Raw genomic sequence first — 12,950 nt, 5'->3', positions numbered from 1 at the left:
GACAGAGTCTCGATGGATTCCAGAGCAAAGGTATGAATACATCTGCAAAACCTGGATGTTTGCGAGAGCAAGGGTACTAGCTGGAGAGCACTGTCCAGCACTGAAAGCACTCCCAGCAGTTTTTCAGTACTGCTGGGAGCGCTTTCCCAGCTGGACAGTGCTGTCAGCTGCTTTCGAGCTCTTAGCCAAAAATACAGGTTTTGCAGATGTATAAGTATCATCAAATTCCTGGAAGAGTTCTAGTTTTGACTTGGGCTTGCATATACGTATCCAAGATCAATGAAAGTGTATTGGTATAGGTATCTATAGGTATGTATAATAAACTCAATGTTTTACACACTCAGGAAGTAGGTGAGTTCAACGTTGCCCCCGCAGGCCTCTATCAAAAACATGTTTGTAGATCACCGAATATGACTCTTTGTGGTCCTTATACTTTCAAGACCGGCTGTTCCGCGTAATGATAAGTGACAGTAGCGAATTATTCACAGTTTTTCGTAATTTCATCACATCTCATCTGCAAGCGCTCTCCAGCCAGTACCCTTGCTCTGGCAAACATACAGGTTTTGCAGATGGCCAGCTTTCCTAAGGTCTCTCCAATCCGTTACTACTGTCAGGCACTCATGCTTGGAGGGTCACCATCCTTCACCCTCGATCCCGCCTCGGACTACAGATTCCTTCCGTGGCTCTGCCCGTGTTCATTCATGCTCTACATTCATGACCTACCCAACAGTATACTATTTCTTTCAAGCTTGGGGATATTCCTATCGCCAGACAAAGTTTTGGAGGTTGACTGAAAAGTTGGAGATTGAGGCAAGGAACATCAGCGGCGCTGCAACATTCTGAGACTAATGCACAGATAGATTAATTGACGACAAAATGTACAATAAAATCATCAGATACTCGTACACAACGAGAGCTTGAATGTTAACCATAATCTAAGGTATGTTCACATAACGATTTTTTGAGGTAAAGATTCGCCAGCAGTAATAAACGCAAGAATATAGCGTGTACTCCCTAAACTGGCCGTTCGGGAATCGGACCTCGCCAGTATAATTTATATCCTATCCTATCCTATCCTCCCAAAAAATGAGTATATCGCGTTGGAGGAAACCACCTACTCAATCTTCCCACCAATTCATGTAGTTCAAATCTAAGCCAGAGATATCTCTTATTGGCTGGATCTCCCTCTGGAATTCAGGAAAACCTCGCATAACGACCCTTTTCAATCTCCACTGCTCGGAGGATCGACAGAATTCATGTCGATCGTCGGTGAGGTCTCGTTCGCTTCCTGCCCAGCACCGTGATTTGATCATAACGTTCAGAGCGACCGGGTACTGCCTATAAGCCTGGTGGTCCCACTTGACTTGGAGATCTGTGAGATGAGGAAGAAGCTGCAAATGATCTTGGGCGCCGAAGGTCATAGCTTGAAAGAGATCGCTGACATCGGCTTTGAGGTCAAGGATTACAAATGACTGGATCGTAGGAAAGTGTGCCAAAAGATCCACAATCATCGCTGTTGTCTGCGCAGTTCGACATCTACCATCCCAAAAATTTACCAGGGTCAGAGACGACAGCACAATTTCAGAGCGGGCCTTTAACCTGAGTAAATTTTCGATGATCATCCGTATGTGAGTTACGGTTGGCCAACCACATTGAATGGTCAAATCATGTAAGAGGGGTGTTGTAAGACAGTGAAGCAAGTCAACCTTGGTAGCATTTTCTTGATACCCAGCGCAGGTGATGACAAGCTTCCGAAGTGCAGGAAAATGTAGAGATAATGACGGGTCGAAAAGAATTGATGGATGAAATTGGAGATTGACAAGATTGCTGCATTGATTGAGAAACTCGGCGTATACTTTTGGATCGAACCTTCCGCCTCCATCACAACGAAAAACCGAAATGTCCAACGATGTCAGTTGTGCAGCTGGTAGCTGCACATGCTGAAGCACAGAATAGTCATACCGTGGTTCCTTGATTTTGACTGTTCGAAGCTTCGATGCTTTACAAAATATCGTGATTGTTTCAGTCGGGGAACCGGCAGAGTGATAGAAGGTGTCGCGACCCTCGGGCCTCTTCATCTCGTCCAGTATGAACAAATGCTCTAACTCGGGAAGGAGAGTGGTAGAGCCGGCGCGTTGCATATGCCTTCGGAAGAGACCTTCCCATGTTCCCAAATACCCCCCTATACTGAGCGAGCGTATCTTGCGGTGGAAGGTCAAAATTTTCTCCAATGAGAAACTGTGGTCGCGGAAGTTGAGGGATATGTCCAAAGGAACCCCTCGACTTCGAGAAAGCCAACCCCCGATCCAACAGCCATGCGAAGCATGTTCAAACACTCTGTGATGCCTGATAGAATCGAGGCAAAATTTAGACCATATTCGAGGAGTGCCATGAGCCGTGTTTCGCCAAACTACACAAACTCTGACCAGAGTAGGAACATAGCACGCAACGATATCGTGGCGCCATCCGGTGACATCCTTCTTCTCGGAAAAACAATACCATTCGAAGATTTCAGAGAGGATTTCCGGAGGTACTCGACGGACAGGAGACAAGACGTTTTTTAGTAAAGCGATTGCGACGAGCTTCGCATCGTTCTGATGCTCGAATTTGGAGAATGGAGCAGCATAAGCGGGCCTGAGCTTCTTTGAAAGTTCTTTGTCCGAGAGATTTACCTCTGTCTTTGTCTCCGCGAGCTGATTGCAGAGGAAGAGAATGCTCTGTGGATCAAGAGATATTTGTCCTTGAATGGGGACATTGGTGAGGTATTGTGCCATTGAAGATAAGTGGCGAACGGCGAAGTCGAAGTAGGAGCTTAAGTAAGTACCAATCAAATCTGAGTAAGTTTCAACTCCCCCTATTTTTTATCAGACGACACAGCCGCCTTGAACATCTTCGAAGAGAAGTGCAATTGAGAACGACCTACAATTGTCAATTCGAATATTCAATTTACATTAACGTTTACAGCGAACGTCAACAACACTAAATGCAAGATAAGAACTCGATGAAAGCAAAGATAGATGACAGATAGCAAGTAACAGATAAGATCAAGGGAAGTAACAACCAGGGGCCACTACTAGCAAAGTATAGGCGAAAAAAAGTGCTCGGTAGTAGTTTACGGTCTAGGAATGTCACATTCAAAATGTGACATGAAAAGTCAATGGGAGAGTAGATCCACCACATGGTTCCAATGCTACAGAAAATGGATTCACTGTGGTGGCCAGGTAGTGAGTGGTACAGCGGCGGCCAGCATTTACAGTAAAATAAGTGACCCCATGCATCGAGCGGAGGCCTAGAGCAAGAAAGCGACCGATGAACACTGAACACGGGTGATTTCGAGCTGAATGTGAAGAGTGATTGCTTGGGCTCTAGGCCTGAGCGAACGCGGTAAGGTACACTAACGCAGGGGATTTGGAGGTAGGAGGAGATAGGAATGGAGAACATATAAAGAATGGTGAAGAGGGACGAGGGACGAGGGCAACAAGAAAAGGAGGGAGAAGGGGGGAGAGGGATACGGAATGGTACCTGTAACAAGGGAAGAAGAAGCCCAGATTGATCGGAGGAAAGAGGGAGGAATTGAATGAATGGAATGAGTGAAGGAGTGAACGGATCAAAATGAAATATGAACGGGTGAAATAATGCAGTAGAGACAAGCTCTGGGAGACAAGGCTGAGAGACCGAAGTTGGTCCGAGATATCCCGAGATATTTAAGCAAATTTAAACTTGGACGTTTTCGCTACAAACGGAAAGGTGGTTGTCAGGTCAATGTAGGTTGGCGCATGAGGCTCGACAGAAAATTTCAAATTTTGAAGGTCGTAGAAAGACGAGAAAAGAAGGGAGTAGTAGAAATACGGAAGAATGAAGCATAATCAAGGCATGGGAAACGTTTAGAAAAACTGACACGTACTCAGCTTCCTCAACGACGTTTCCGGGCGGATTGTACAAGCATACATGCAGCGTAGCCATTGACGAGGAACTAGGGAATATATTCCCGCACTGGGTATTATACGCGCATCCCACAGTGGTGGTGTTCTTCCATACGATCTGGGTAAAATCGCTGAACGTCGGGGAAGAAGGATCATATGAATCTGTAAAATGCATATGATTATAATTAGTGTATTTTCAAAAGAAATAATATGTATACTACTGATAAGGAGCATATAAAAAATCACCTTCGTCACTCATAAACGACTCCACCGCCGCATTGATACCAAAATCCCCTGTAGCAGCAGCCATATTCTCCCCATACGGTAACTCACTGAGAACCCCATCCGAGTGTTTAAAATTACACGCGTTGGCCCAAGCTTGTGCACCTATAGCGAGATCGTCTGACCAGATCAGCAAGGGGGCGTCGTGTACAGCGCGGATAGTGTTGTGCGCGGCAAGGTATTGGGTAATGTCCAAGTACGAGTCGTCCCTAGAGGAGAGACTGTTACCAAGACCGAGACCGATGGGAACAGCGTGGACGAGGAAGAAGGTGCTGAGAATCCTAAGAATATTTGCGGTAGCGATTAAAGATACGATAAAAGCCATCGTCGTCGTGTGTATCCTTGGTGATAAATGAGTGGAAGATTCAAGCTGGGCTTTGCGGTAATGTTGAGAGAGCGGACAAGCAGCAAGAGACAGACAGAGAGCGACAGAACAAAAGGAAGGTGGTGGAAGAAGATGGGAGTAAAGAGAAGAGATGGGAATATATACATAAGTTGAGGTTTTTTTAAGCTTTGCCTCATGCTTGATCATCATGACCTATCCATCGTCGTCGCCATGTTGCCAACGCCGATTCCGAAATGGTATTGTGCCTGAATTTTGTACATGTACCTTTGAAGTTCTTCGAATAAATTGTTCACGCGTTTTTTGCCAACGAATATGAGAGGGCTCAGATTTCGGATAGTGTACATAAGCGCGTCGTGAAAGCACGACCACGTGCTTCTTACCGTTACCATCTCTATACATCACGAGTCTCATCTAGGGCATATATTGCTGTACTATACATTCATACTCACTCTGGTACCACGACCGTCGTTCGCTTGCACATACCTTTACCTTCTCAAAGATCCTTGCGTGTTTACTCGTCGGTCCTAGTGGGTCCAGCTTTTGGTGTTGCTTGCCAGTATACCTGGTAGGCTTCCAGTTTGCTGGAGCTTGTTGAACGCTCTACATGCATCTGACACATCTGACCGAGTCTTTTCTCTTCCTTCTGGTGGCGGGATTTTACGAAGATCCATGTATACGACGTCTTGGTACCTCTTGAAGAGATTGTCGGCGTCGGATGTAGCCGCGTCGATGAAGTAAATACAGGTCAGATTCGGATAAAATCGTGAGATGCGAAGAGCGATGTCGATACGACGATGATAGCCTCATCTAAGTAAGCCTCCCCTTTGAACGTTTCAACATTAAAACACGTAGGTTGAATCCAATGCGATGCTGGATGAATGAGACTGAACAGAAGGAAAAGAGAACGAGGCTATGGCAGGTGGAGCAGGAGGGCTAGCAGGAATCGAAAGAGGGCAAGAAAGAATTCTCATTGAGGGAGTAGAAAGATACTCTGGGAACACCTGACGTTCTGGAGATTTCAGAAGCTCTGTTAAATTTACCCAGATCATGCATAGTACAGTGATCTTGGAGCCTAGCGCATTATGATTCTACTTGACGGAGCTCAGGTTTTCGCATGTTCAGCGCATACAATTTTAAGTTTCTGACCTACTTCCTTCACGCCTACTTCATCCCATTACTATGGTGAGACTCCCGACACCAATGTGAGTACCGTTGCGAGTTTGCGGATTCTCAGACGGCACCAAATGTTGAAAAGGACAAATTGTATATAATGATTGTGAAGGACCCAAATACGTGCCGCTGCGTATATTTTTAAACTACCAGTACCTTCATAAGTACGATACCAGTCCTAGCCTTCCTGGCCCTGCTTCAATCACTGCTTCGAGAGGTTGCCAAAATTCCCCACGTCCACACTAGTAATGTTAATGCCAAGCATCATATCGACGACATTGGCTCGTAGAGAAGGTTGTTGGCATAGAGCCGCCAGATGACCGCTGGAGACTCGAAGAGTAATGATCGGAGTCGCTCCATGTGTGTTGGAGCGCGAAGATCAAAGTAATGTCGACGAGCATGGAGGAATGTGGCACAAATTGCCCTCAAAGGGCTGGCCCACCCGAAATCCAGATGCGTAGATCGAATATATGGGATGTCTAATAAGACGGATGAATCGATGATGGTCAAGAAGAGATCACTAAGATCTCTATAGCTCGACGTGCGTTCGAACTATAGGAGTTCAGAGTCCTTTCCAGAGCTTCTTCAAGCCTAGAGCAGCCTTGAAGCACTTCTCGCCGTTAGAACGGAGAACCCCGCTTGCGCTGGTACCATTGGTACTGCGACTGAAGCCAAATGAGGACCCGAGCTGCTCGTATGTCTCGTGTATTTCTCGGGGAGACTGGGTGCATGGGAATTGGGGGAAGAGGCCAAAGCTTGGTGTAGCTGAGAATGAGGAGTAGGAGCTGTCGGTAGTGGTTGAAATGGATGTGGTAAAGAAAGACATTCTGTTAAATTGTTGTCTGACGTAGGGAGAAGTAGATGTACTATTCAGCTCGATTTCTAGACGAGAGAGCGGTGATGATAAATATCACTCCCTAAGCTGCCATGGTTATATACCAGACATCTCGATGATTGGTGGCCCGCCAAAAACTAAATCGTTGCTTCGCCAGTGACGGAAAATTACTTGAAAAGGCAATTTCTCTTGCGTTCCAACTTCCTGCTTGACAACAGCTTGACGACGAGAGCCCACATAGTTACGCTAGTAGACAATCGAGCAAAAATATCCGTAAGAGGGAATAATGGATGAAGAGATAATGAGGTGTAGTTCATAGTGCCTGGATATGGAAATTTCTGAGATGCAATAGGGTTAGGGTCACATACTTGAGTCCAAATTCGGGCGCTTATTCGTTGAGAACAGAATTCGGTGCAGTTTCGAGTTCGTGCTGTCCCATTGCTTTCCCTCAATCAAGTCCAAAATCGAGTGAAGCTGGACAACAAAATGCTAGAAGATGGACCAAACGAAGAATAAATTACGTCAGGATACGAAATGTGCTTTCTCAGCTCGTTGCTCCTGATTCTTTCTTTGATTCTGACCACCACCATGTTGAACGAACACACCAGCGCACCTTCATCACCTCAGCAATCACTGACAGAATGGGTGCAGTCGCGATTCAGCGGATTATATGAACATCCAAGTCCCGACACTTCTGACACAAACACAACTCAATCCAGAATTCAGTCCATGTTCACACCTACCGCTCAAATCTACCTGAACCACACTGGGCCAGTACCTTTGGAAGAATTCACGAAGAATCTTGAGCAGACTTTTGGTACGAATAAGACGGAAGTAGAGTGGAAAGAATGTTTTGAGGTGCCGGACAGCAACAAAGAAGAGAAAGACGATAATCATGAAGTAGTGGAAGGAGAAGTAAGCTTATGTCTTTGGGACTTGTGAGTCTGTACTAACCGACTCAGACCGGAATAGTAGCTGGGTACCTCATCATTACACGCACACTCAAGTTCAGGATCAGAGCTACACCTGCAAAGAATTATACCCATGTTTCGTTGTCTGCAAAGTGCGTTTTTCCAAGCACGTTTACCTGATCAGGATTTACGAAATCCTACGAAGGATTGCGCGCGAGGGTACCAGGGTACAAGGATCCGACAGGAGCGAAGAAAAGAGTGGTGATTCAAGGCGAATCGTTCAACTATTCTATACATCTGCCAGTAAAGCAGCGCCGGTTCATATCCAAGGTGTTCATCGTACATAAAACTTAGGTATTTATGTTCGAATATCGAGGAGGCTGAAGTTCCACACCAGACTCAAGTTCCAAATCCCACAATTTTAATTTTGAGCATCCTGGTGGGTGATATCAAATTTGTTTCCGGCCTGAAAGAATAGTCGCCACAGTGAAAGATCAAGGCTCGTGATTGGCACTTTAACATGAACTAAGAATGGGGATTCCTTGGAAGCAGAATTTGCATTGTTTCCTGTGTGAGATCAGAAGTGGACCGCCGAAGTAAAACAGGATTTCTGGTAGTGAAAATTGTGAAAATCAATAGCAGAGAACAAGCCAAGGCAACATGGCATGCATAGGAAGAATATTTTACCTCTGGGACTCAAACTGAATAATTCTTGCGACATATCAGCATTCTCTCTCCCCGTCTAAAGGTATAATTGGATCATGGTTTGAGTTCATATAATAAAGCTCGAGCAACATCGTGAAAGAGATGAGGCACTATTACACGACATATTAGCACCGAAATCCGTTAGCAATGACTCCTAGCTCACCGATGATCAATGTGCATATGCAATTAAAACCAAAAATATGCGTGGGTTCATAAGATTCTGAACGGATGTCGCTCTAGACCAACCCGTACGGTTCTTCCCCACCAGTACCGGTTGATATGAGTCCCAATGATTCGCGATTTGAGTAATACCGGTGGAGAAGGAAATTCATGACTACACTCTACCAACAACTCGGATTTTATAATCTTCTTTGAAAGTTTCGAATTCTTTTTCTTTACTCGTATACTGATCCGCTAAACCTTTAACCGCTGTCCGTATCTGGGCATAGTCAGACTATTAAGAAGTGTCAAGAGGATGAAGAGGGACGCACCCCATCCCGATTTGTGTGTAGTGCTGGAACGACGTCCTTGACTGTGCGCTCGACCAGAACTCCACCGATTAGACGAAAGCATTTACGGTCTGGATCGTCTTGCAAAGCCTCATCGAGGGTAGTGAGGACTAGACTATGAAAGATATAAGTAGATATTTTATATACAAGCTCAGATCACGCTCACCTGTGTTCATCGGCTTCTGACTCTAACTCTCCAATTTTGCTTGCTACAGCCTGCAAGTCAGATTGAAACTGACCGTATTTTGATTGGATTTCTTGCTTGTTTTCAGTAAGGGAGGAATGAGGAAGAAATGGCATAAAAGAAAATTTACCCTGATCTGAAAGAGGTGTAAGTTTCTTCTTGGAAGAGGCCATGGTCGTTGAAGAGGAGAAACGCGCTGAAGTAATACTAAGTGGTAAAACTCGGCCTTCGATTGGCTGAAAGTCACACAATCACACGACGTCACACTTTGTTCCGAATCTACTCCCGAGAATTCGCTCTACTTACATCCAGTGAACACCTACCAATGTCTTTTGCCCGCCAGGCTATGCGGGTCGGCTTATCTCCCAGATTTTGCCTTGTCTCCGCTTCTGGCTCCTCTCTCACCTCTACCGTCATCCGGTCTGCCGTCGCTCAGCGTCGACTTCTACATTCTTCCCGATGCTCGAGTGCTTCTCAGCACGATCCCAGCCATCATGATCATGGCCACGAGCAACACACGGAGAGCTTACACAGTGACATGAAGCTTCTACATGGCCGATACCCAGAAACACCGCTGTACTCTGACCTCAACTCTAATGTGAATGTCAAAAAGTTCAAAACTGGCGAGAGAGCCATCGACAAGGCCGTCCATCTTTTCTTCTTGACTGAAATCATGCGGGGTGCGTGGTAACACATTCAAGTCGACCGTAGTCGAATACTGACGCTGCACCGGTTGTCCCCAGGCATGTGGATCGTTATGGAAAACTTCTTCCGTCCACCTTACACCATCATGTATCCTTTCGAAAAGGGTCCTCTTTCGCCTCGTTTCAGAGGAGAACATGCCCTCAGGAGATACCCAAGCGGCGAAGAACGTTGCATTGGTGCATTATCCTCTGTACTTTGAGTCTCGTACTTCATGCTCAACTTGTTTGTCCAGCCTGCAAATTATGCGAAGCGATTTGCCCTGCCCAGGCTATCACCATTGAAAGTGAAACTCGCTTAGACGGTTCTAGGAGAACAACGAAATATGGTCCGTGACTTCGCGAAATCGTCAACATTTTGCCGGTTTAATGTTCTGGCTACCACAGATATCGACATGACCAAGTGTATATACTGTGGTTTCTGTCAGGAGGCATGCCCAGTTGATGCTATCGTCGAGAGTGCGTCCTTCATTCATCTATTCTCACTTTCTACTTTCCCTTTATCCAAGGTACTCACTCTCTAATGGCTGGGTTTAGCTCAAAATCAGGAATTCTCCACCGAGACCCGTGAAGAGTTGTTGTACAACAAGGAGAAGCTGCTAGCAAATGGTGACCGAGCCGAGGCGGAGATTGCTGCGAATTTGCATGGTACGCAACTTCTCTTTTGCGATTTTGCCAGTGGCGTAAGCACCGACGAGGATACTGACTTATCTTTCAAAGCTGACCATGTTTACCGGTGAAAAGCTGAGTTAGGCAACGCAGACTGGATGCCTCGAGTAAAGTGTGTACCGTAGAGATGAGACGTGGAATGAGAATTCAAACAGTTACTTTCTTCGCTCAGTCAATATGTGGAAACATCTTTCAATCGGCTCTTCGGACAATTATCAATACAGACGCAAGATGACCCTGGGATTCGGATTCGGTGGTCCAGTTTCATTTTATTTCGATGAGATCTCATGCAATTCGGTGACTCGCATGGGAAAAGGAGGGACTGTCGTTGCCCAGCATTCTTTTTTTCTTCTACAACTCATTCAAGCATTATATGTACGTGTTTCAGAGCTACCCCATTCACCTTATCCAGGTGGCCATCATTGCAGGTAATGACCATTTGTTTCTTGTGTTGTTTCCACGAGTGACTTTAATATCTTAATAGCCTACGAGCTGTGTCCCACATCCATGACCATGTGGGCCTGGTTTTTCGTCTTTGAAGAGCGGAAGATCGTGATGGCCTTTTCGATGAATCTCCCACCACATCAGAAACCCCGCGAGTTAATTTGAGGGAAGTCATTTCGCGACCTTTTCATTTCTTCACTTCCATATTATCATTCCATGGGACCGCCATAATATGTTCTCAACGGAGTGTGAAATTCGTGGCATTTCTGTGTAGAACTGTATTGAGATTTCCTTTCTTACCTTTCAGTCTCAGCACAGACTTCCAAATCGTGGGGGTCACCGGCGCTTTATCTCCAACAAATTCTGGTCTGGTCGTAAGACTTGTTAAGGTATGAATGTTTCACTATCAAAGTAGATCATTGACCAGCATAAGCCTTACTAGGTACTAGGCATTCGTCTATCGTGACCTCTTCCCGCAAACGATATCAACCCTTGGGAAACAGCTGTGAGCACATTTCATTTTGTCTCATTCATTTCTGTTTCCGTTATCCTCTCTCGTCCCTTTCATCTCCAGCGTCTCCGTTGTGATACATCGATGACGATCGACGTCCGATTATCTTTTTGATTAATGAAACACGTTTATTCATGTGCTGCACCTTGTGAACCGCGATGTCCATTGGATGTGTGGCGAGCGCTGGATGCTATGTATCAATATTTCTATTGTTGAACTATCCATTTACTCACGCATTCCATTGGCGGCGGTCCAGGTTTGGATGCTATTCGTGTGCAATCGTTGATGTACTGTGAGAGCGTATGAGTCGCCCTGGACAGCTCCTGTCAATCATTGACTCGAGCGAATATACTTGTTCGTTTTCGTATACCGATAGGTAGTGGGCTGTTATTCTTTCCTCTCAGATGTAAACCTTGATTTGGAGGTTATACCCCATATGATGGAGGCGTAACAGCATATGGATTGATTGAATTGACGAAGTCACAATCTTGTGTTGATTTTTTTTGCCTTTCTTTCTTTTTACTCGCAGTTCCGTTCAACTGCGTGGCGAATAAAGCTCTCGCAGCTCTACTGTGTGCTCTCATCGCCCCGCGGTGATTATTCTAGGTCACTAATATTTTTCGAGGTCTTGACACGACGCTGGGCGGGCAAATACATCACCGCTGGCAACCTATGTAAGGGAGACAATCCATTCTTGATTGTAATCCGAGATCGACAGTTCTTCTCTTCAACCTGGTTAGTGTTCAAGTAAAGAACTTGACTTGACCTTTCCGCGGAATCGGCTGGCGCCGTGGTGTTCCATTACTAGTATATCTGCCTCTTTTGTTCATCATCCTTCTAGATTTGTTGATTTTTATTACTGCATCCATTTAGGGTCATTGCAGCGCCTTCAATGTCAGGTTCAATAGCCCTGGCTTCTGCTCCTGCTGGTTCTAATTGCTTCTTCTAGACTTCCCGGGACTGAGTCTCAGTCGTCACAAATACTCGTTCAACTGCCCAGAGCTCAGGTGTGGCACAGGTAGACAATGAGCACCATCGGATTTCGTTCGTTGATTCAATTGTCAGCATAAGTTTAATTCCAGGCTTGAGCCCCTCGTTTCCTCTTTTGTACTTATCTGCTTGTCTGCTTCGAACGGTTGTGCGTTTGTCATCCGCAGGACGAAACACGTTCTTTCACGGCCAGCTGCTGTACAGGCATTGGACGGCAGCTTGGAATTTAAATTTTGCGGTATTGAATCGAGCCCTTCTTTCGCATTGCCTTTCTTGTTTTCTTGTTCAGGCTGAGTAAATGACTAGTCGTTTTGTATTCAGTTGACCACCTGTTCTGCGACGATGTCTTTTTGATTTTGGTTCAAATGCGAAGCAATTGCTCGACAGGAGCTCTTGCGCGTCAGCGCTCGGTGTCGCATATGCCATTGAAACTTTTGTCCCACTGTAATTTCTTCCCTCTACTAAGTTTTGAATATTGAATTTTGACTCGTCAATCCTTTAATCAGAAAATGTTTCGTTTCCGTCCTCTAACAGGAAGAAAGTTAAATGGACTGTGGGTCCCGTACTGATTCATTCATCAAACTTTGGCTGATGATCAGCACAGGGGTTTCCATAACTTTGGCACAGTGATTTTCGAGACTATGCTGTGCATCTAGGGCCTAAACTTTTGGATACCCAGACAGCTTTTGGTCTCATCTAATGCTCCCCGTCTCACATTTACTCAGACACCTCGGGCCCATAAGAATAATTGCCCGCGGACAGGATGAACC

At 45.5% G+C, this 12,950-nt stretch overlaps 5 protein-coding genes across 5 annotated transcripts; 2 read left to right on the top strand and 3 right to left on the bottom strand.

Moving 5' to 3' along the window:
* Positions 1-809: 809 nt before the first annotated feature.
* C8R40DRAFT_94524 (uncharacterized protein) lies at positions 810-2,869 on the bottom strand. Its single transcript, XM_046236684.1, has one exon. The coding sequence runs from the start codon at positions 2,772-2,774 to the stop codon at positions 1,119-1,121; it is 1,656 nt and encodes a 551-aa protein (XP_046088195.1). The 5' UTR covers positions 2,775-2,869; the 3' UTR covers positions 810-1,118.
* Positions 2,870-3,759: 890 nt separating this feature from the next.
* On the bottom strand, positions 3,760-4,530 carry C8R40DRAFT_1041521 (CAP domain-containing protein; the record flags this gene model as incomplete). The annotated part of the gene is made up of 2 exons (XM_046224006.1): positions 3,760-4,085; positions 4,170-4,530. 2 exons carry the CDS (start codon positions 4,528-4,530, stop codon positions 3,760-3,762), a joined length of 687 nt encoding a protein of 228 aa, XP_046088194.1.
* A 2,614-nt stretch (positions 4,531-7,144) lies between these two features.
* Positions 7,145-7,814, top strand: C8R40DRAFT_1169023 (uncharacterized protein; the record flags this gene model as incomplete). Its single annotated transcript, XM_046231301.1, has 3 exons — positions 7,145-7,471; positions 7,519-7,619; positions 7,673-7,814. 3 exons carry the CDS (start codon positions 7,145-7,147, stop codon positions 7,812-7,814), a joined length of 570 nt encoding a protein of 189 aa, XP_046088193.1.
* A 692-nt stretch (positions 7,815-8,506) lies between these two features.
* C8R40DRAFT_1159939 (Prefoldin beta-like protein) lies at positions 8,507-9,038 on the bottom strand (the record flags this gene model as incomplete). The annotated part of the gene is made up of 4 exons (XM_046229950.1): positions 8,507-8,611; positions 8,664-8,796; positions 8,848-8,938; positions 8,996-9,038. The coding sequence occupies 4 exons, from the start codon at positions 9,036-9,038 to the stop codon at positions 8,507-8,509; spliced, it is 372 nt and encodes a 123-aa protein (XP_046088192.1).
* A 73-nt stretch (positions 9,039-9,111) lies between these two features.
* On the top strand, positions 9,112-10,457 carry C8R40DRAFT_90709 (NADH-ubiquinone oxidoreductase 23 kDa subunit). The gene is made up of 6 exons (XM_046236644.1): positions 9,112-9,545; positions 9,609-9,746; positions 9,803-9,895; positions 9,954-10,025; positions 10,104-10,214; positions 10,287-10,457. The coding sequence occupies exons 1-6, from the start codon at positions 9,191-9,193 to the stop codon at positions 10,304-10,306; spliced, it is 789 nt and encodes a 262-aa protein (XP_046088191.1). The 5' UTR covers positions 9,112-9,190; the 3' UTR covers positions 10,307-10,457.
* The last annotated feature ends 2,493 nt before the right edge of the window (positions 10,458-12,950 follow it).

Source organism: Lentinula edodes (assembly GCF_021015755.1).
Source record: "Lentinula edodes strain Le(Bin) 0899 ss11 chromosome Unknown C8R40scaffold_11, whole genome shotgun sequence".
Lineage (NCBI taxonomy): Eukaryota > Fungi > Basidiomycota > Agaricomycetes > Agaricales > Omphalotaceae > Lentinula > Lentinula edodes.
This window is presented reverse-complemented; position numbering and strand designations above follow the sequence as displayed.

Coding starts and splice junctions, on each gene's coding strand:
- C8R40DRAFT_94524 (XM_046236684.1), bottom strand. CDS start 2,774: ATGGCACAATACCTCACCAATGTCCCCATTCAAGGACAAATATCTCTT.
- C8R40DRAFT_90709 (XM_046236644.1), top strand. CDS start 9,191: ATGTCTTTTGCCCGCCAGGCTATGCGGGTCGGCTTATCTCCCAGATTT. Junction 9,546..9,608: donor CTTGACTGAAATCATGCGGG/GTGCGTGGTAAC, acceptor GGTTGTCCCCAG/GCATGTGGATCGTTATGGAA. Junction 10,026..10,103: donor AGTTGATGCTATCGTCGAGA/GTGCGTCCTTCA, acceptor GGCTGGGTTTAG/CTCAAAATCAGGAATTCTCC.